The sequence below is a fragment of the Xenopus laevis genome, chromosome 7S, assembly GCF_017654675.1.
Source record: "Xenopus laevis strain J_2021 chromosome 7S, Xenopus_laevis_v10.1, whole genome shotgun sequence".
Taxonomy (NCBI): Eukaryota; Metazoa; Chordata; class Amphibia; order Anura; family Pipidae; genus Xenopus; species Xenopus laevis.
This window is the reverse complement of record NC_054384.1, coordinates 15,196,166-15,217,956: the sequence shown is the minus strand read 5'-3', so window position 1 is coordinate 15,217,956 and position 21,791 is coordinate 15,196,166. Positions and strand designations below refer to the sequence as shown.

General features: G+C 40.3%; 1 protein-coding gene across 1 annotated transcript in view; it reads right to left on the bottom strand.

Annotated features, from left to right (window-relative positions):
• The window catches only part of adam12.S (ADAM metallopeptidase domain 12 S homeolog), a 293,766-nt gene that overhangs the window by 116,525 nt on the left and 155,450 nt on the right, over window positions 1-21,791 (bottom strand). The window contains exons 5-7 of the mRNA XM_018227401.2: window positions 17,566-17,642; window positions 12,573-12,756; window positions 7,081-7,146 (exon numbers count right to left, since the gene is read on the bottom strand). Coding sequence (XP_018082890.1) covers window positions 7,081-7,146; window positions 12,573-12,756; window positions 17,566-17,642 — 327 coding nt within the window. The remainder of the gene's footprint in view (window positions 1-7,080; window positions 7,147-12,572; window positions 12,757-17,565; window positions 17,643-21,791) is intronic.

Genomic DNA, 21,791 nt, shown 5'->3' with positions numbered 1-21,791 from the left:
CTGACCTGCGCTCCCCTGCGTTCCGTTTTCCCTAGACGTACTCCATGTCAGTACGTTACGGGATAGCCCCTCCTCCCTGCTCCAATTAGAAGGAACCTCCCCAAGCCTTTAAAAGGCCACCACACCCACCTACCGGCGTCTTTTTTTTCCTTCTCTTATGCTCTTGGCTTTGTTCTCTGAACAAAGGCCTCAATCATTAGAAGCAAATTTTTGTTTTTCTCTTTTTATGCCTAGGAAAGCATTAGGCCTGCCCGGAAGGCGTCCTAGGGACAGGGGTTTTGGTCCATGGGACCTTTTTCCCCCCCAGCACACTACCTCAGACCTGGAGTCTTCTGAACTTCAGCTCCTGAATCAGGTAAGGCACTGAGGTGCAATGTTTGCTACTCCTTGTCTGCCTGTATTTCAGTTGCCTTCCTGTATTGCTATCAAGAGCATTGGGTGGCAGGTGCTTGTCCCCCCATTCGTGTGCCCTCCCGACCTGCCCAGAGGGCCTCAGGCGGCACTGGTGTATGTGGCCCCTACACCCCATTTTTACGAATGGGCGAGGGAGGTGGCAGTTAATTTAGGCTAATTAGTTAGGGGCCTGAACCTTACTGCCCCCTGTTACCTTTGTTTTATTTTTGTTTTAATGGGGGCAGGTCATGGCCAACTGCCTCCCTCAACAGACTTTCCTAAGGTGGAGGTAGTTAAAATAATAATAAAAAAATAAAAAATATAAAAAAGTTTCGCTATAGGCTTCATATTATAGCAAACTTGGGCCTGTGCAGGAAGCACCAACACTAATTATCCAATTTGCCTCAGTATAACCCACGCAGTTGCTTTGGGTTCCCTGCCTATACAGGCACCAGCTGAGTATAATCAACCCCCCACTGAGTGCAGACACCAGCTGAGTATAATCAGGTCCAGCTAAAGCAAGTGGAGATGGCCCCGCCCACTCTCTAACTCAGCAAGCGAGGAAGCTGCAGCCTCAGGTAAGTCCTGCTGTTGTCAGTAAACTTGTGAGGCCTGTTTTCCTGTTAACAATAGTGTCCTGGAATTTGTGACATTAAAGGGTCAGCTTCCAGCCTTGCATAATGAGCAGCAGGTAAGGAGTGTGTCCATATGCTGTTCTGCAGTGTACTAAAGTCTAACTAACTGCTTGCAGGCTATATATTCATATGCTTATCTGCACTGTGCCTGGTTATGATTGTTTCCTGCCTGAAAGCACAAGCCATTTACAAATAGGACACCAGTAGCCCTATTGAATATGGAATATACTTGCTATAAACATCAGATAATCCATAATATGTATTGCACTATTTTTGTTCTGCATTCTATGTTTTGGCTATTGCTCACATAGAAAAGGTAGCCATAATGGAGGTCGAGCAAAGGTCTGGCTGAATGCTAGGGCCCGATATAAGCTTGCTCTATGCAGCAGCTAATCTAAACTATGGACCTCATGTTTCCGTGATTGTACCTGTGCTCCTATTTTGTTCTACAGCTTAAGCTCTGGCTATTGCTCACAGGTAAAACGTGGCCCTACAGGATGTAGAGCACAGGTCTGGCTGGCTGCTAGGCCCTGAGACATGCTTGCTCGAAGCAGCAGCTAATCTAACTATGTATTTCATATTGCTGTGATTGTACCTGTGCTACTATTTTGTTATACAGCTTATGCTCTGGCTATTGCTCACAAAGAACATGTAGCCCTGCGATATGTAGAGCACAGATCTGTCTTGCTGCTAGGTCCTGATACATGCTTGCTATAAGCAGCAGCTAACCTAATTATGTATTGCATGTTTTCTGCAGTTTACGATTTGGCTATTTCTCTCATGGAACAAGTAGCCCTAATGGATGTAGAGCACAGGCCTTTGGAGTTGCTAGGCCCTGAGATATGCTTGCCCTAAGCAGCAGCTCATATAAACTATGTATTTCATGTTACTGTGATTGAATCTGTGCTTATATTTTCTTCTGCAGTATATACCCTGGAATAGGTAGCCCTAAGGTATGTAAAGCACAGGCCTGGGAACGGCTAGGACCAGATTTACGCTTGCCCTAAGCAGTAGCTAATATTTTATGTATTACATGTTGCTGTGATCATATCTGTATGCTCCTATTCTCTGCAGTATGATATGCTCTAATTATTACTCACCTTGAACCAGTAGCTCTAATAGATGTACATCACTGGACTGGGTGGCTATGAAGGTCTGATATAGGTTTGCTCTGACTGCAGCTAACCTAAACTATGCATTACATGGGGTTGTAATTGTTTCTGGGGTACATTCAGGTTTAATCCAGATGAGTACTGATAGGAATACCTACATATGAAGGTCTTTTCATTCTATGGCATTGCTCCTGGGATAAGATATGGCTTAATAAATTAAACACTAGGCAATATTTTTTCCCGATGGCAGGTAAGCTTAACTTTGTCTTGATAAGCACTACAGGAGTTCTGAAGCCTGTCTGTCATAAGGATTGCTGGGTTAACAATAACCACAGGTATGTACTACTTTTGGGACCATTGAATGTAAATTTTTCCAGATTCAGCAGCCTTGTATCACCGATCACTGCCTGAACGAATGGAGGACCAGATAATTGCTTTGCCCAGTCAATTGTGCAGTCTATTACTACCCACGCAGCTCGAGCTCTGGGGGTCGGGTACTGTGCTCTACCAGGAGCTTAGGACTCTGACCGAGGTACATATTATTATCACATATTTTAATATATGCTTGCACCATGGCCCACATCCTGCAGGGGGATTCTACTGCCTTCAGAACAAATGCTCAATAAATGGATAAACTCCATAATACAACTGGTCTACCAAGCAACATATATGTTTGCATCTATAAGAGGGCCATAGGCAGGTGCATATATTTTATTATTAAGGCATGTATATGAGTGTGTATATATGTTTGCACAGATATCTATATATGATTTGTGTCCTTGGGATGGGTTCTTTTTTGGAACCAGAAACGTTGGCTCAATAAACCTATATTTTTATGCAACATATAGTATTTTTGAAGATTCCTGGAACAATCAGTACTTGAACTCTTCATCCATAAATTTCACTATAGCAGCCAGGACATCTGGCTAGTTTCGAGGGGTGCAACCTGTGGAAATTCCATATTCATAGGTTTAAGGAAGAACAAGGTATACAGTTCTCTATGCTTGGCTGAAGGATCCCCAGATGTATTTTTACCGTTTTTTAGGGTGACTCCTTAGTGCCTCCTACAAATTAGAGAGGGGAGCCACTACCCAGTGTTATTCCTATACTATTTCTACTGATATTCTTAATGTCAGGATAGAGGGGACATTTTATCTGCCAATACAGGGTGTCTATAGAGACAGGGTACACATACATATCAGGCCACTGGGAATTTGCATAAGGTATATATTTCAAACCAAGGGTTTTCAGGCTATAGGAGTCCTCCAAAGTGTCTTGTTAGTCCATAGAGATGACCTCTGTTCAAGTCTGGCCCAGGATAGGGATATTCTGCTTATACTACCTTATACTATCATCAAAACGGCTTTGTGACTTAAGGCTCTGTGTCCAGAAGGCACTTATTTTGGGCCCATTTATTTTATTTATTTATTTATTTTTTCTTCAATTCTCAAACCCCTAGTTAGTGGTTTTTTAGAATACAGGGCCGGCTGTTCTTCCACACCAGATAGGTAACTGATTGGACAGCAGATGGAGGCATCCTAGGAGCGTTAATTATTTTCCCTCTCTATGTCTGTGCCCTCTTGGAACACCAGCAGTTTTGGATCTTTCCTCCTCACAGTTACATACTGCAGTTGCTACTTATCCTATTGCTTCGGCCGAAAATGTACTTGGCTCTTCTGAGCAGGATCATAGTCTTCCCTTAAGTGGGACGGTTGCAGTCATTACAGTAGAGTGTAATCTCTTACCACTTCCAGTCATTAATTTCATTGAGAATGAATTAAGGATAGTTTATGTATCTGTCCTACAGGTTTGTCTAGCTTCAAATGGGAGGCTTGGAAGTATTTTTTTTTTTTTGTCTGTTTTGACCATGTCTGTCACATTATTCCCTATGCTAGGGGATTACATTTACACCTGCTGAAAATTGTGTCTGAAACATTCGCACAGAGCTCAATGTCCAGGTAATTTCCAGATACAACACTCCTATTATCCTGGTTTGTTCTCGGATTCACATTCCTGTGCTACTCCTGATACATATGACCCAGCATTACTCTAGTAGATCAGAGGCCCTTCTGACACTTACTGGAACATCCATAGTGTCCCTCCAGTTCCAAGGTCAGCCTCAACGATTAAATATGTAGTATAGTTGATTCCACATCTAAGTGGGTCCCTTATGGGTAGAGAGAACACAGGTTTGTGGGTGACTATAAACATTTATCCAGGGCATATAATCTGCCTCCATAAATCTTGGAATTAGTCCTTTAGTTGCACTGTGGTTATTGGGATCTGTAACCTTAGGGGTATTCAGTTATACCTCTCAGAGTACTAGGTTGGGTCAACCAACAGGGGCTCTTTCTTAGGCACTGTAGTTGCTCAACTTTTTACAGTTAATTGAGTCTGCCTCATCACAGGACCTTACACAGGGTAAGGAATTCTAATCCCAATTATTTTCTCAGGTGCCCTTGTCTCCGATCTTTAGGATCTGCTTTCTGTTAGAACAGTCCTGACTAACATGCATTCTGATATGAAGATATTTATGGTACTGGCCTTGGGTACCTGAGGGTACATTGGATATCCTACATTTATGGATATATCCTAAGCAGATCATTTCTATATTGTGTCTGTTTTGGGTTCTTACTCCTACCAAGTGTTTCTTACAGGTACCTTGCAATGTGCACTGAAATTAGGCATACATGTGATGAATGCTTTTTGGTGAGTAGGAGAGTAAGTATTTCAGCTTGCTGAATTCGCCTTTTACAGGACTGTCTTCCTCTCTCTCTCTTCTGGAGGGTGAAGTGGTGGTTAGTGAGCTAACTTGTTCCTCACTCTCAGTGGGCTAACATCTCTCTCTCGCGCTCTCTCTCTCTTTCTCTATAGTATATGCTATACTATAGCTCTATTCTTAGCCTGGTGAACTTATTCTGGGGTTTTCACCTGGACTCTCTATATTAAGGTAAGGAGTTTGCATGATGGTGGACTATCTAGTCAGAGATACTCCTTTCCTTATTACAGTTTCTTCTTAAAGCATATTCCCTCCCATGGGATAACGTTAACTTGCTATGTCCCGTAACGTACTGACATGGAGTACGTCTAGGGAAAAGGAAGATTATTTCATACTTACCGAGATCTTCCTTTCCTAGACGTACTCCATGTCAGTACACCCGCCCTTTCTTTTCCGGTAATTTAAGAGCTTGTTACAAAGACGCCGGTAGGTGGGTGTGGTGGCCTTTTAAAGGCTTGGGGAGGTTCCTTCTAATTGGAGCAGGGAGGAGGGGCTATCCCGTAACGTACTGACATGGAGTACGTCTAGGAAAGGAAGATCTCGGTAAGTATGAAATAATCTTCCTTTTTTTGGCGTTCAGCCGCAGGGGAGCGCAGGAATAGACGCATGTCATTATTTCAAATGGGGCTGTACTCACTCAGGCGCGTGTAGGCGCCGAACGCAGCAAAAATGCAGCATGTTGCGTCTGAACCTGCGTTCGGCGCCTACACGCGCCTGAGTGAGTACAGCCCCATTTGAAATAATGACATGCGTCTATTGCTGCGCTCCCCTGCGGCTGAACGCCAAAAAACAGAACACAGGGGAGCGCAGGTCAGAACGCAAGTGAGTAAGAGCCCTTACTCAAACAGTGACTTGGCAGAACTAGGAAGTAGTTTATTTTCTCACAGGAACTAAAACCATAACTATTCTTAATTAAAAGGGTGGTTCACCTTTAAGGCTACTTTTAGTATATTATAGAATGGCCAATGCTAAGCAACTTTTCAATTGGTTTCCTTTATTTATTTTTTTACAGTTTTATAGTTATTTGCCTTTTTCTTCTGACTCTTTGCAGCTTTCAAATGGGCATCGCTGACTCCCTTCTAAAAAGAAAATACTCTGTGGGGCAAATTCACTAAGATGCGAAGTTGCACCAGGCGCAACTTCGCCGCACTTCGCCAGGCGTAGTTTCGCCAGGGCTCCGCAAATTCACAAAAATCTGAAGTTGCGCACAGGGGTAGCGTAAGGTTGCAAAGTTGCTCTAGCGTTGATTCGCTATATAAAGCGAAGTTACGCTAGCGAAGGCTAATTTGCATACGGCGCGAAATTCAAATTTCAATGGAAGAACACGTATCTGCACTACAATGCCTAGAAAACCTTCAAATCAGCAAATAAAATTTTTATTTTGCCCTACACATGTGCCCACTGTCTAGGTTAGTTGCCATGAGTCAGGAAATGTAGGGGGGAGGAAGGGGAGCCCCAAAAATTTTTCGATCTTTTTCAGCCTATCACCCATAATGTAGAAAACACGCCAGCGTTTTTTTGGGACTTAGAAAAAAAATTTACTTTTTTTTAAACAATCCCTATCTACTCTATTGCGCTTCGCCAGGTCTGAGGTGGCGAAGGAAGTCTAGCGTAAAAGGTAGCGTTCAGTACACTGCGCAAGTTAGTGAATTTGCGTAGTTTCGTCGCTAGCGAAAATTCGCCTGGCGTAAGGTTGCGAAGTAACACTAGCGAAACTACGCCAGCGTTCGTTAGTGAATTTGCGCAGTAGCGAAAATGCCAAATGCTAGCGAATTAACGCTAGCGTTCGGTGCTTCGCGGCTTAGTGAATTTGCCCCTGTAAGTCTACAAATGTATTGTTATTGCTACTTTATATTTCTGATCTTTCTATTCAGCTCCTCTCTTATTCATATGCCAGTCTCTTATCCAAATAAGTGCATGGTTACTAGGGGAATTTGTACCCTAGCGACCAGATTGCTTAAAATGCTAATTAAAGAGCTGCTGAATAAAAAGCTAAATAACTCAAAAACCACAAATAATAAAAAATGCAAACCAATTACAAAATTGTCTCAGAATATCACTCTCTACGTCATACTAAAAGTTATCTCAAAGGTGAACCACCCCTAAAACAATAGGCAAAAAAAGTGTTTGGTAACATTTCAGAAATGTTCTTGTTTCTTACCTCTCGATTATCCGCTACAATGACAAGTTCCACATACTTGGTTGTCTTCACAGTGTCTCTTTTGTGCTGCCAAAACAGATTATATACAAAATCCACATGAGTATTCCAAGTCAGGATTTCAGCACACAATTTAGACTTTCAAACATATACAGTATATATCATAGTTTTAGATTTCGCACCTCAATAAATTCGCCGAAGTCAAAAAAATTTGGACACACGTTGGAAATTCGTTCGCATCAAAACCATTGCGCGTCAACATTATTCAGACACCCATTGACTTTAACGCCAGCTTCAAAATTGACGCGAGCCTTAGAATTGACGCGGGCGTCAAAATAAGCATTTCATTTTCCACCATTACGCAAATTTGGCAGGTAATTCGGGAATTTATCGGCAAAGTGAAACGGGACTAATTCTCCCTTCACTACTCAATATACAAACTGCATCAGAACAAGCTTTTAATTCAAAGGTATTTCTTTGAGGTTGACATCATTGAGAATTCTTCAGGATAATATTAAAGGAGACAATTTTCCTTTATCCTTGAATAAAATATATATGATGTGTTTTTACAGATCATTGCTATCTTTTTTTATATGATATTTATATAAATCATTGGGATTGGGGTGCCAAAAGTGATGGGCGAATTTGTCCCGTTTCGCCACGAATTTTCGCAAAATTCCAGCGAAATTCGAGAAACAGGCGAAAAATTTGCTAAACGGCGATTTTGATGCCGGCGTCAAAATGGGCACCGGCGTCAAAGTTGACGCCAGCGCCGATTAAAGTCAGTGGGTGTGTTAATTGTTGCTGGCGGCAGAATGCCGCCATTGAAAAAACGTTGCATTTACACAACAAATTCACAAATTTATTCGCCGACAGCGAAACGCACGAATGCGCGCCTGTCGCATTGGCAGCTCTGCGGTTGGGTACAAAAGGGTTAATACCCCTAACTGTATTATGAGAAGGTACAAAGACTGAAATGGAATACCAGTTTTTCATTAAGCACTCTGCATTGATAAATATTTTTCCAGATGGCCCAGTTTGGGCAGAACTGAATCACGCCTGCAGCGCGAGGCCTGCAAAGTCTTATTAAAGGAATTGAATAGCGCAAGAAATATACTTTCGGCATTATATGCTTTAGAGACAACTGCTGCGCTCCTCCTTGGCAGCCTCCTCTTCCAGAACTACAGCATGATATATAGACACCAGGCTTTACAGAACACTGCTGCACCCCTCCTCAATGTTCTCTCCCAGAACTATTGATATTTATGGGTTGTCTTTCAATGGTCGTCCAAGAAATCTGAAGCATTTCAGCCAACTTGTACAAGTTCACTTCAGGCTAAGTACAGAATGAAGGAAGGGGAGTTACAAGGTGATGGATCGGATTCTGGGTTTCATACAGAACTTCCTGACTCACTGACAGCTTAGTATTAAAGAGCAATACCTTGGTCTACTCTAGTTTCACTTACTAATATACTATGGAGTTAAAGGACCAGCAACACAAAAAAGACTGATTTGCAGTTGTATCTCTGCAGCATTTGTAATAAAGTCCAAGCCTCTAATTATAGATATTATTTGTTAGAAAGGCAAACCACTGTCCATTCGTTTTCCAAAAATGAACCTCATCTTAAAATATAAGTGCAGTGTGTATCAAAAGTATAATTTTCGACTCAAGTTTACATGTTTTTTTTGTTTCACCCAGCAGTGTTTTTCCCTATAATTCCAGCATAACTGTGGCCATGCTTTGAGACGCATTCCGCTAAAATGACACCCATCAAAACTGAAGCGACTGTGCTTGCATGTTAGGGTGAATAGGTTTCACACTGCATTGATCATTTCTGTGGGTGGGTTGTGTCACTTCTGGAGCATGCATTCAGAGCAAGATTTGCATCCCATTAGCTGTTTGATTATTGGTGCAACCCACTTTGGGAACCCTAGAGCTTCCTCACAGTCCAGGGTGGTTGTTCCCAGGATCAGAAGGCATAGATGGAGGCTATTCATCAGAAGAGGCAGGATAGAAACATTGCCAACCACACGGGATTGCAGGAACTTTTGGGCGCAAGTACCATGATGAACAGGGTCAATATATACTCCATGACATCCATTGTAGAGCATCTTGCACTAGTAGATGACCCTTGTTGTGTTTTATGTAGTGATGGGCGAATTTATTCGCCAGGCGCGAATTCGCGGCGAATTTGCATGATTCGCCGCCAGCGAATAAATTCGCGAAACACCCGCGAAAATGTGCGTCAAAAACGGGCGCCGGCATCAAAAAACGGGCGCCGCAGTCAAAAAAACGGGCGCCGGCGTCAAAAAAATGCCAGCGCCCATCACTAGTTTTATGCCAACTTATTGCGTCTATTTTTGGAGACAATATCACATTATGGTCTACCGGCTGAAGTATTTCACGCAGCTTCCATTTTGCTGTTTAAATGATTGATAGCCATTACATTCTAACAGCAAGCTGTGCAGGGCACTAGATAACCCTTGAGTACTATAATAAAGAGCCCACCTTCTCACTTAGACAGCAGGGAGTCATTCCAGAGCCTAGGAGCGTATATCATTTCTACCTAGCTGCAGGCTTAGTATCCCCAGGAAGGTGAGATTGTAATGCACCTCAGGGACCCACCACATCCTGACATTTCTATATCTTATTTTTCAGTAGCTATAGAATATAGAATCAGAAAGCTTGGTTTCCTCATGGATTTCTGGGCTTTGTGACAGCAGTGCTCAGTAGCTGCCCATCAGCATGCTCTAAGCTGAGGCATAAGCAGCATTCTCTGGGCTACAAATGTGCCTCCAGTCAATAGCCTGCCTCTTGCTTCTTATGGTAAAACAAGCAATATAGACGTATGCAAAAAAGCAGCAGAAAAAGAAGAATGTAACTCGTCATTTAGCGTCTTTGCAAAGCCATAATATATCACCCACCGATGTTTTTAGCAAATATTCCTGGTAATCGTTTTCTTTTGCTCGGCACCTTAAAAATCCCATTCATATACTTGATTGAAACTTTAAAGGGATACTGTCATGGGAAAACATGTTTTTTTTCAAAACGCATCAGTTAATAGACTTCTGCAAGGAAATCCATTTTTCAAAAGAGCAACCAGATTTTTGTATATTCAATTTTGAAATCTGACATGGGGATTGACATGTTGTCAGTTTCCCAGCTGCTCCCAGTCATGTGGTTTAATTTGAAAAGGACTTTTACCAAACAGCTTTTTATGTCTGGGTGACCGGTAAATGTATATATGCTCACGTAACTATAAATACATTATCTAATTATCTTGTCACAAAAGGGTTTCTTCCAATGCATGAGTGCTGAACTTCATATTCCACTTTTACTATTCATCATTAGAATTCCATTGCACTATAACTTTGAGCAGGCTATATGCTGCAGTATCCTGATTTTTAGAACTAGATATGGGTTCCGGCCAGCAAGTGGAATGGGTCTGACTTGTGTGGAGTCTAGTATGAATGTATAACTATTCCCTTTGATAGTTTACTTGCTTCTAAGAGTAACAGAACAGCAACCTCTCACTCTCACATGTCATACTAAATCATCATGGCTGAGCACCTGACATGCTAAGACACATTATCTCTCTATCTGTAAATCTCCAGAGAGCTCCTACCACTCCTTATCATTGGTTTAATGGCAGAATCCCTTCCTGTCAAATGGTTGAAGCACCATATTTCATTGCATGATCAGTCCAGACTGACACTTGCTATCTGCTGACAGTTAATGATTTATTTTACCTTGCATGTTGAACCAGTGTTTGGACATCCGTGGTTGGGAACCTAACCACAGTTAATTATACAGTATATTTAATCCTTAATGACTGTTCCTAGTGAAGAATCAGAAAGCGGAATAGTCTTTATCACTGTTGCTCCCTCTAAAAGTGTCACATCAATCAACCCATTTTCAACGTGTATCATCCTCAAGCTATGGAAGCCCTCCCAGAATCTGTATACATGATTGGATTTTAGAAAGCATTAGAAAGCCCACTTTTGGACGGCCTTCTCCCAAAGACTCCATTTTATCCAAATAATCCACATTTTTACAAACGGTTTCCTTTTTCTCTGCAATAATAAAAAAGTACCTTGTACTTGATCTCAACTAAGATATAATTAATCCTTAGTGGAAGCAAAACCAGCCTATTGGATTTATTTAATGTTTACATGATTTTCTAGTAGACTCAAGCTATGAATATCCAAATTATGGAAAGATCACTTATCTGGAAATCCCCAGGTCCACAGCATTCTAGCTTTTAGAATGTTTTGCACCATTATTTATACGTTTACTTTATTTTGGCAGGTATCTACACATCAAGAACATTGTCCCAAGCAATGTTTATTAGAAAGTATCTTCACTATATATTAAGTGATAATTATTCTGGGAATTTCTTCTCTCTCTCTTAGGGGCATACTTATAAAAAATCAAGAACTTGACTTTTAAGATAGCACATATTGTTGCAAAAATTGGCAACTCATGGCATCAGACACGTTCACAGAAGAAAATCATTAAATAAATACTGACAATACATTAACATTTCCATTAACTTCTAGGGCATCTCTACAGGTTTGAGATGCCATGATTTTAAATGTGTACAACTGCAATTTGAAAAATATAAAAGTCATTTAATCATGAAGAGATCAGTACAGTCTTCAATTGCCAGTAATTTTGCTAAAATGTTGATGAATCAGCCCCTTAGGGACATATTTATTATTTTTTTTATTTTCTAGTAAAAAATAAATCAGTATGACAACCAACACATTTATTAAAGTTCTTCTATGGGTTAATCTCTAATGCATTTGGTCTACTAGAAATAATATGAAAATAAGTAGAATTGAAAATAAGTAGTGATGGTTGAATTAATTTTGGAAGTCGCAAATTCATGGCGAATTTCTGCGTTTCGCACTGTTGAATAAAACTGCAGCGAAAATTCACCAGGGTCAAAAAAAATTTGGACACGTGACGAAATAGTCACACGCGTCAAAACTATGGCGCATAAACATTATTAGGATGCCTATTGATTTTACTGCGGGCATCAAAATTGACGCGGGTGGCAAAATGGGTTTCGCTAATTTTTTGCCATTTTGCGGATTTCGTGGAAAATTCGCTAATTTTTCGGTGAAGTGAAACGGGACAATTTCCCTCATCACTGAAAGTAACAATTCTGGAATGTTGAAAATCCACTTTCCACTGACTTTTGTGGCATTTCCATAGGTTCTAGCTGGCACATTTTAAGTTGTTTTTTTACTTTTTAAAGATTTGGCACAGTTTTCTCAAAATTAAAAAAAAATAATCTTTCCCTTAGTATTCAGAAAGATGAAAAGAAAACTACCTTTACCTCTTTATATCATCTGTCTAATGTGTAGGGGTGGGCAGATACTGCATTTCTGCTATGCAATTAACAAGCTAAAGGGCCATGTCTGATTTCAAGGCATAATCAGCAAAGTACATTTGTTTAAAAACAATAAAACGTGCAACAGTTGCTTACCCTTCTGAAAGTATCTTGAGAATGCTGGAAATTGTCACTCAGAGAAACGCCTGAGAGGTTAAAATGTTGGCTGCAGGATCCCGAAATCAGTTTTAGATGTTCTGCTTGGTAGAAGAGGTGACTGGTTGTAGAATTAGTCTGTGGCTCCAACACATATGCTTTGTTTTCAAGTGTAATTAATCCCCTGAAAGTAAACAAACAATGTGGTTACTGAAGTATATACTTAAGTATTCATTTGCAACACTAGTCCTGTCCACTGCTCCATTCGCAAGTAAATTCTGGCAGTGGAAAAAAGATCTGCAAAAAGCACTAACTCCCTTTGGCTTCAGTTGGTGCAGCATCAATAATGTAACTAACAGGTGGTCTGAGCTTATTTCTGCATAGAAATACACCTAAATGTGCAGCTGGTAAAGCCTTGGCTGTTAGAATTGCTGCCAGGAACAGATGACATTTTTCTTCTAAAACTGTTTGTGAGACACCCAAACCTTTTACGCATTTCTAAATTTTGTAAATGTGAAAGATTATCTAACATATAATCTAACACTTCACAATGGAATTGCTTTCAGATAAGCTATTGTTTCTCCAACTCAAAGTAACTGGAGTGGATGAATGATGGGGGGAAGGGAGATGAATGATATCACTTTAACATGCAGTGCAGCAGTAAAGTGTCTGAAGTTTATCAGAGCACAAGTCACATGATTGAGGGAACCTGGGAAACGAACTAAATTTCAAAATTAAATATAAAAAATTTGAATTCTACTGGAGCAATATTAACTGATGTGTTTTGAAAAAAAAACATGTTTTCCGAGGTAGAAACCCTTTAACGAGCCATCCTAAAGGTACACTGACATATATACAGTAGTTCATTACTATTAGAGTGTGCTTTCTTGAAGGAACAGGGGTTAAGAAACTATAGTCTTTTTAGGACTAGATTGTAGGTCTGTGCATGTTCAAGGGGAGGACCCAGTAGTTGTTCTATCAAGAAACAGGTATAGTGGTACTAATTTAAATCCTTTATAGGGTGCCACTCTACATTGCAAGTCAGTCAGCATTCACTATATGGTGAGACTGCAATCAATGTATGTATTCAGACAAACAGCAAAAAGATTGGATTGTGGGGCACTAGAGCTGGGCTGCAAGATGAAAAGTGCAAAAGGAGCCAAGTATTTTCCCATAATACTGTCAGGCAGCATGTGGGCAGCTCACGAGCATATTAAGGCATGCCCAATAACATGAAACTCATTAGGCACTAGAAGGACCACCAGTAGCTGAAGACATAGTGGAAACCTATACTAGGGTAGGTGTTAAGAACAGAGCTCCCTTCTACAGGTTAACTCTACAAATAGATCCAGTGTTGGACTGGGACACCAGGGGCCCACCAAAAAACCCTTAGACCATGGGCCCACCAAAAGTTTTTAGACCAGGGGCCCACCCTCAGTACTATTTTCTTCTTCTCCTCCCTCAACCTCTATTTTCCTAGTCCCTTTCCTTACATACTATAATCTATTATTCCACCTATTTAACCACTTTGTTCTCATAGAAATAGGGAATGGTCATGAAATAGGCCAAAAGTTTAGCAGCATGAGGGTTCAATGACAACTGGGCCCATCGGGAGTTTTCCCGTCCAACACTAAATAGATCAGACACATGCCATGTAAATTGCATGATAAGAGGTGCTATTTTTGTCCCCAATGGAATGCACAGGGCATATGCCTGACTCAAACTTCACCTGTAGATCTGTGCCCCTTAAGATCCTTAGTGTTGGGTCCCACTCGCAGTTTACAGTATATATAGAATATGAAAGTCAAGATGTAAAGCTAAATAGTCATTAATACAGATATGGGACCTGTTATCTAGAATACTTGGGAACTGGGGCTTTCCGTATCTTTCTGTAGTTTGAATTTTCTTCTACTGTTTTATAACAGCGAAAAACAAAATAATTTTTTAAAATGTGGATAATTTGGATAAAATGATGGTCTATGGGAGATGGCCTTCCTCTAATTTGGAGCTTTCTGGATATCGGGTCTCCAGATAATGGATCCCATATCTGTATAGATCTGCATTACATGATTGCTTTAGAATTGAATAACCAGTCCTCTACTATGACAGATGAACCTCATTATCTGCGTGATGATTTCTAATGACCCCCTAACCTTAGCTGCTCAACTGCTGCCCAGAGTTCACTGAGCATGTGCAGTGTCGCTCAAAAGATGGCCCAACAAGAACCAAGATGAGGAGCTCCTGTGCACCACTTTGAAAGCCTGGTTCATTATTGTTGTAGGACTGCTAGATAGTGATGGGCGAATCTGTGCCGTGAAATTCGTGAAACGCATAGAAGTCAATGGGCGTCCGAATAATTTTGACGCGTGACAATTTTTATGACGCGGCAGATTTTTCGCTGGTGAATTGTTGCCACAGTTTTGCGAATTAATTTGCTTTCGGCTAATGCGGAAATTTGCCATAAAGTAGTATCTGGCGAATTTATTCTCCCATCACTACTGCTGGATAGTGATGGGCGAATTTGTCCTGTTTCTCTTCACCATGAAATTCGTGAATTTCCTTCGAATTTTGTGAAACGGCAAAAAAAAAATCACCCATTAAAGTCAATGGTCCTCCGTTAATTGTCGCTGGCATCTAAATTGTCGCTGAATTCACTAATTTATTCGCCGGTGTCGAAACGCGGAAATTCGGCGCTAATTCGCACCTGCCGAATAATTTCGCCCATCACTACTGCTGGACCTATGACTGTGTTAAATCGAATCTACCCTTTATTCTGGATTCCAGCATCACCAGGGCTACATACTAATATTTTTCCATTTTTTGACCATATCTGCTCTGTAACTCTATACTTTTTCATCTGCCTACTGGATAAACAATACAACAAAGAGTGAGTAGTGAACGATCCATAAAGTATTATATTCCAAATTTTGAAGGAAAATATCTAAGGATAAACATTGCAGTTCAAGCTCATTCAGCAAAAGGCCCGTCCGAACAACTGGCAAATATTCTGCAATATTTTCATAATATTTTCATAAACTGGGAAAAAATATTGTAATAATGAGGATGGAGGTTCAAAGTTAAGAGCTTAGCTTGGTTAATGAACTCGTCCATCTAAATTTGAGATTCCTACTTAGCAGAGCGGACTGCAAGTAAAACACATGAATGGGGAGGGCATCACGGCATTTGAGAACGGTATTGTAGCAGATGTTCTTAGTAGGGAAAAACATGAAGGAGAATGTGCTAAAAAGGTAGAAGATTAATGCCAATTTTGGTAATTACAGTGTTTAAAACAGCCCTGCCAGTAAGCACAGTGTTAATTAGTGCAGGGAGAAAAGGTCATTGTTTGCTGAATAGAGGTATAATTAAATTAAAAAGAAACAAGTCAACATTTTTTACTAACCTTGAAAAAAATAAATTGACTAATTGCATTATTTAGCTTGTGTTTTGATCTAAAGGAGACGCACCATTCTAAAGCATTGCCAAGAGGGCATGTTCGACAACCACAGGCATGGTTTCCATGGCACAAAGAAATCCTTTCCCTGGGATCTTTATTCTGTATTCTTTTGAAGAAAACATTACTTTTATGCTTGATTTTGAGTTAAAAAATTTTTTCTTATGTTGAAACCAGAGTCTGAAAAAAGTCTCAAGGGCAAAACATTGTGCAGCTTCAGCATTTTAAAGTACATGAACACTTTTTAAATGTGTTTTTGCTATCCCTATTAATGAAAACTATCGTACAGGTATGGGATCCTTTATCCGGAAATCCATTATCCAGAAAGCTACGAATTACGGAAAGGCTGTCTCCCATAGACTCCATTACAAATAATCCAAATTTTTAAAAATGATTTCCTTTTTCTCTGTAATAATAAAACAGTAGCTTGTACTTGATCCCAACTAAGATATAATTAATCCTTCGATCCCATACCTGTCAATATAATATCTCACTGGATTTGCACAAAAGCTGATTATAACAAGATTATGTCTAAAAGAAAAGTTTAAATCAAGGATACTAGAGGGCACATACTGTGTATATATATATTATATATATATATATATATATAGTATGTGCCCCCTAGTAACCTTGATTTATTGACATATATTGACATTTTCATCTGGAGAATCCCAAAAGATTCCTAGCAGTGAATTTTAGGATAGTCACCAAATCATTTCAGGCAGGAAACTGTTTAATGAATTGATACATTTATCAAAATAGAGGAATTTGTAAATTTGGCCGAATTTGCGTTACTATTTGGAAGAGTTAGACATCATTTCTGTTTGACGGGGTGTTAAAGATCAGAAATGGTGCTGAGCTCTAACAGCCATCTAGATTGGCAAACGACAAACAGAGATTTATTGTACGAACAAATCTTTCCCATGGTGGAAAACTTCTCGTAACTTTCCAAACCTAGTTGTAGACTCTACTTTCAGAATCATCATTACCAGCCCTACAACATTTTCCTGTTGTTAAATATTCTGAGATATAGTGCTTGCATTCATTGGGCCACTGACCCCAGAGTTGTCCATAGACTTCAGATAGATTGCTTGCTCCTTGGTCCATCCTTCCTCCAAGCAGACAGGGCAACATATGAAAAATCATGAGGTCCCAGACTATTTCATAGCATGGCATCCCACAATTTCTGATAGTTCTGAGATATAGTGCTGACCCCAGATAGATTGCTTGATCCTTGGTCCATCCTTCCCCCAAGCAGACAGGGCAATATACAAAGAATCATGAGGTCCCTGACTATTTCTGAGTCCCATTATCAAACCTTTTCCCATTGAACTTGATGATGTGGAATGTTGTGCTTAAAGTGCACTGTGTGTTGAGCAATGTCAGAAATTTTTGGTTGCGACATTTATATCTATATAGAAGCCCCCCTTCTATATACAGTAGATATAAATGCTGCAACCAGAATTTGACCGCGAGTTTACTCCTCAGTACATGGGAAAGCTAGTTGTTGGTTAAACTGATAGAAATTGAAATGGACCTTACCTGAGGCCTGAGCAAGAGCTGACACTGACGGATGACTCGGAGTAGCCTTCTACCTTTCCATGGTAGTAACAGTGATCCTGTTTAAACATAGACGTGGATCGTCAGTTTTTTTTTACAAAACACTGAGTATAACCTCATATTGTTATTCAGTTTGGCTGCCAACTATTTATCACAGAAATGGTATCTAAGTCCATAAAACACATGGTTACAATGCTGGGGCACACTCATGCACCTAATAAATGATTGCCCTAACTCACTTGCTAGTAACATACATGTTGCCTAGTCCCTAAATCATGTGCATATGACCAGGGAACAAACACAGGCACTCACTCATTTGCTCATTATGCTCATAAGCCTGTACCAGCATGACTAAGAGCTCCATCTCAGTGCAGGGGTAACAGCACTCAATAGGGTGCAATTCTTTGCTAAATACTATTGCTTCACCCACTGAGAGTGCAGGCTTGGTGATAGGTACCCTTTAATCCCAGGCTCTTTTGTGTCCATGTGCTTGTTGTAATTAGCAAATATAACTGAGACGGAAGTACTTTTGGGATTAGAGTTTGCAATGCACAACACTAAGTGCAAAAATTACAGCAGAACAGGCCCAGTCAAAATGGTGCACTTGGACCTGCCTTGAGAAGGTGGCAATGTCAGGTTTCCCTTTGCATGTGCAGTGTAGGTCCTATAGATGCTCCTAATTTCACCAGTTGAATCATACCCAAGGGCTATTGAGGCTTATGCAACTTTATGCAACACAATTTTCCTAATTTATCCATGCATGCAGTTTCCATTAAAGCAATTTTTGTAACAGTGAATAAAACAAAATTTTAACAGATAAATAAAAAGAAAGGCCAGTATATATATTTGGATGTTTGCTCTTTATCAACCAAGAGCAGTTTGCTGCCTCCATAAGGCTCTGACAGGCCTTCTTCCATACAATGGCTGCTTGCATGATGCTCTCGGAAAGGCTTAGAGTAATTTTTTCCATAATTCTGTTGCCACACTCTCAAATTCCATCCCCATTCATCATTTCTCCAACTGGGAGTGTGCATTGCTTTGCATCTAGCTCTCAACTCTACATCAAAGGGCTCTTTCCAAGAAAACATGATTAGCCAAGTTTCTCACTTGAGTGCCTAACCTCAGCTAGTTATCTGATGACTGGCCTCAGCGATATTAAGTGGTACTTAACAGTCTCATTTCCTGATCGAGAGCACAATGCCGTTACAATTTACAGGAATCCTTCAGCGAGCATCCAGAAGAATTTTCATCTGCAAACCCTTTAAGACGGTTATTCTTTTCAGAACGTTATTTCATGAGAGCACAATCGTGTGGCTTTAAAGATAATCATTGCTACAACATAAAATCTAAATTGTGTTCTGCTTCGTTATACTGAACACTTTTATATTTATGGTCTGTTTAGTACCGTTGCAATTAGTAATTTTCTACTCAAGAATAACTGGTGGTCATGACAACAGACTATTGTTAGTGTCTGCTATTTTACCCAGATTTAAGATAGAGAAAGCATTCTAGACTAAAAAATCCTATTGTGGTTGAAAGGAAAATGAGCACATATTGTTTTAGCCCTTCCTATGCATATGCTTAGTGACTGACTCATGTACTGCCTTAGCAACTCAGGCCCAAAATATGATATATAACCAAAAGTATGTGGATATCTGCCTGTCCAACATCTCATTCCAAAACCTAAGGTATTAATAGGAAGACTAAACAGCCTTTACCCTCTACTATTGTGGGGAGGCTTTCCACTAGATGTTGGAACATTGTTGGTGGTTGTTTGTACTTATGTTGGGGATCAGGCCTGCCTTGCACTGGCATTCAAATGTATCAGATGTTCATTTGGCTTGAGGTCAAGGCTTGATTAAAGTTGCACTGTCTGGTGTTTAGTTGGGGCTGGTTGATGATGTCAATGAGCCAAGCCACATAGGGACAATGAAATAGCAAATCACAGCACTTATTTGGCAACCTCAGGGACTTTTGCATGCTTATGTTGCTCCTCAACTCTTTTTGCATTTGAATGTGGCTCATGGGTAATAAAAAAGTATGGGAATCCCTGCCATAGACATTTTCTTGCCTTTCCTGAAAGTTTTCTGGCCTTGCATTGCCTTATTAACCTGCCAGTGCTACACTACAGTATGTACCTTGTCTTGCTTGCAAGTTTACCCTACCTCTGACAGTGCCAACTTTCCTGTGTGCCAAGCACCAGTCCTACTTTTTTTTCCAATCAGCTTCCCCCTTGGTCCACTTTTCCAACCCTTTAAAAGTGACCAGGTCAGTCAAGTTCTTCAACTCCCTTTTCTGTAAACCTTCTATGGGTCTTACATTGTCAAAGGGCTATTGTGCTGCAGAAACAGGAAAGAGTCTGTTGGAGGTATGGAATGGTCAAGCATTTTCCTTGTAGGTGTAGTGGCACCTGGGCTGGCAATGATGGTTGTGATTATTTTAGCCATTTCCAAATTAGAATGCATGTCCACATACTTTTTCTGAATTGTTTGTGCTAGGGCATGCTATTTGGTGGGGAGAATGTAGGTAAGTTGGCTGCTTTTCAGACCAGTTTGTACCTATTAAATTAGCAAGCCGGTAGCTACACAGAAGACAAGCAGTAAAGTGAACCTTAAACCTTAGAAACGATGCAGCATTCATCAATCACTGCTAATCTGGATGGCATGCAATATCAGTAGCAAGTCTGGGGATAATATGTCAAGCTGCACTCAGCCCGTTCTGAAGCTTGAGGACACATAATACATCCACAGTGGCTTTAGCAAATATCAGTAATTACCATGCAATTTAAACTCCTCTATTGAACTTCTGGATCCAAAAAAGCAATAAACCTCAATATTGCCAATGATTGATGGCAGCATTTATTTTCTTGTTCTTTTGCTTTCGTTGTTTGTATGTGTGTATAAGTATTTTTACAATACAAATATTTATAGATTTCTACATCAGTGTCATTATCATCACTATCATTATATTTATTTATATGGTGCAATTTATATAGTGCAAGATCTGCAGTCCTTAACAATATTAGAACATACAGAATCATATATACAGTGTATATATATATATAGAGAGAGAGAGAGAGAGAGAGAGAGAGAGAGAGAGAGAGAGAGAGAGAGAGAGAGAGAGAGAGAGAGAGAGAGAGAGAGAGAGAGAGAGAGAGAGAGAGAGAGAGAGAGAGAGAGAGAGAGAGAGAGAGAGAGAGAGAGAGAGAGAGAGAGAGAGAGAGAGAGAGAGAGAGAGAGAGAGAGAGAGAGAGAGAGAGAGAGAGAGAGAGAGAGAGAGAGAGAGAGAGAGAGAGAGAGAGACGTATGCTGTCAGTATCAGTTAAAGGACAAGAAAACACTGGGGGATATTTATCAACACTGAGCAAATTTGCCCATGGGCAGTAACCCATGGCAACCATTCAAATTGCTGCATTCATTGTTCTACCTGCAGCTGGCTTTAAAAAGCAATTCACTGATTGGCTATTAAAGGTAACTGGCCATGGGCAAATTTGCCCAGCATTGATAAATGAGCCCCACTATGTCAACAGAGGTGGCAGTTTGTTAGGCTCCCCCAAAGTGCTTCTAGTTTCTTACGTCATACTCTGGGCTGGCAACGTTCTTCTTCAAAAAGTGCACCAGCCCAGGGTACTTTCTTGCAGAGCAGACCACCACCATCTTTCCCAAGTCTCCCAGGTAACCCCTGTGTGAGCTCAACATCCTCAGTACAAGTCTGAACTTGGTCATAGAACACCTGGGAGCCCGGGCCAAGAGAGCAGGGGCCTCCTACTCTGCAGAAAAGTACTTTAAGCCAATGTTCTTTTAAAGAAAAGGTGTTCCAGGCAGGAGGTAATAGATTACAGTTATGGGGTGCCTAACAAATTGCTACCCACATTGAATTAGCGTTTTCTTGTTCTTAAAACATGGGTTACAGAATGAAACAATAATATTAGAGGGCTCTGTTCTCAAGAGAATACAATCTAAAGAAATTCTGAAAATTATATGATTTTAATGGAAAAAGTTAAATATGCAATTGTAATGTTACAATCTATCACATGTCATGAAGTCAAGCATTTTGACGCCCATTGTAATTGTAAACAGGACATCTACAATTGACTTTAGCAGGCTTGTGATGGAGCACTTTATATTCAGACTTTTAACAAAGCATCAGAGTTTAATAAATCACGAAAAAGTTTCCCTTTAAAAACTCCAACCAGAAGAAATCAGACT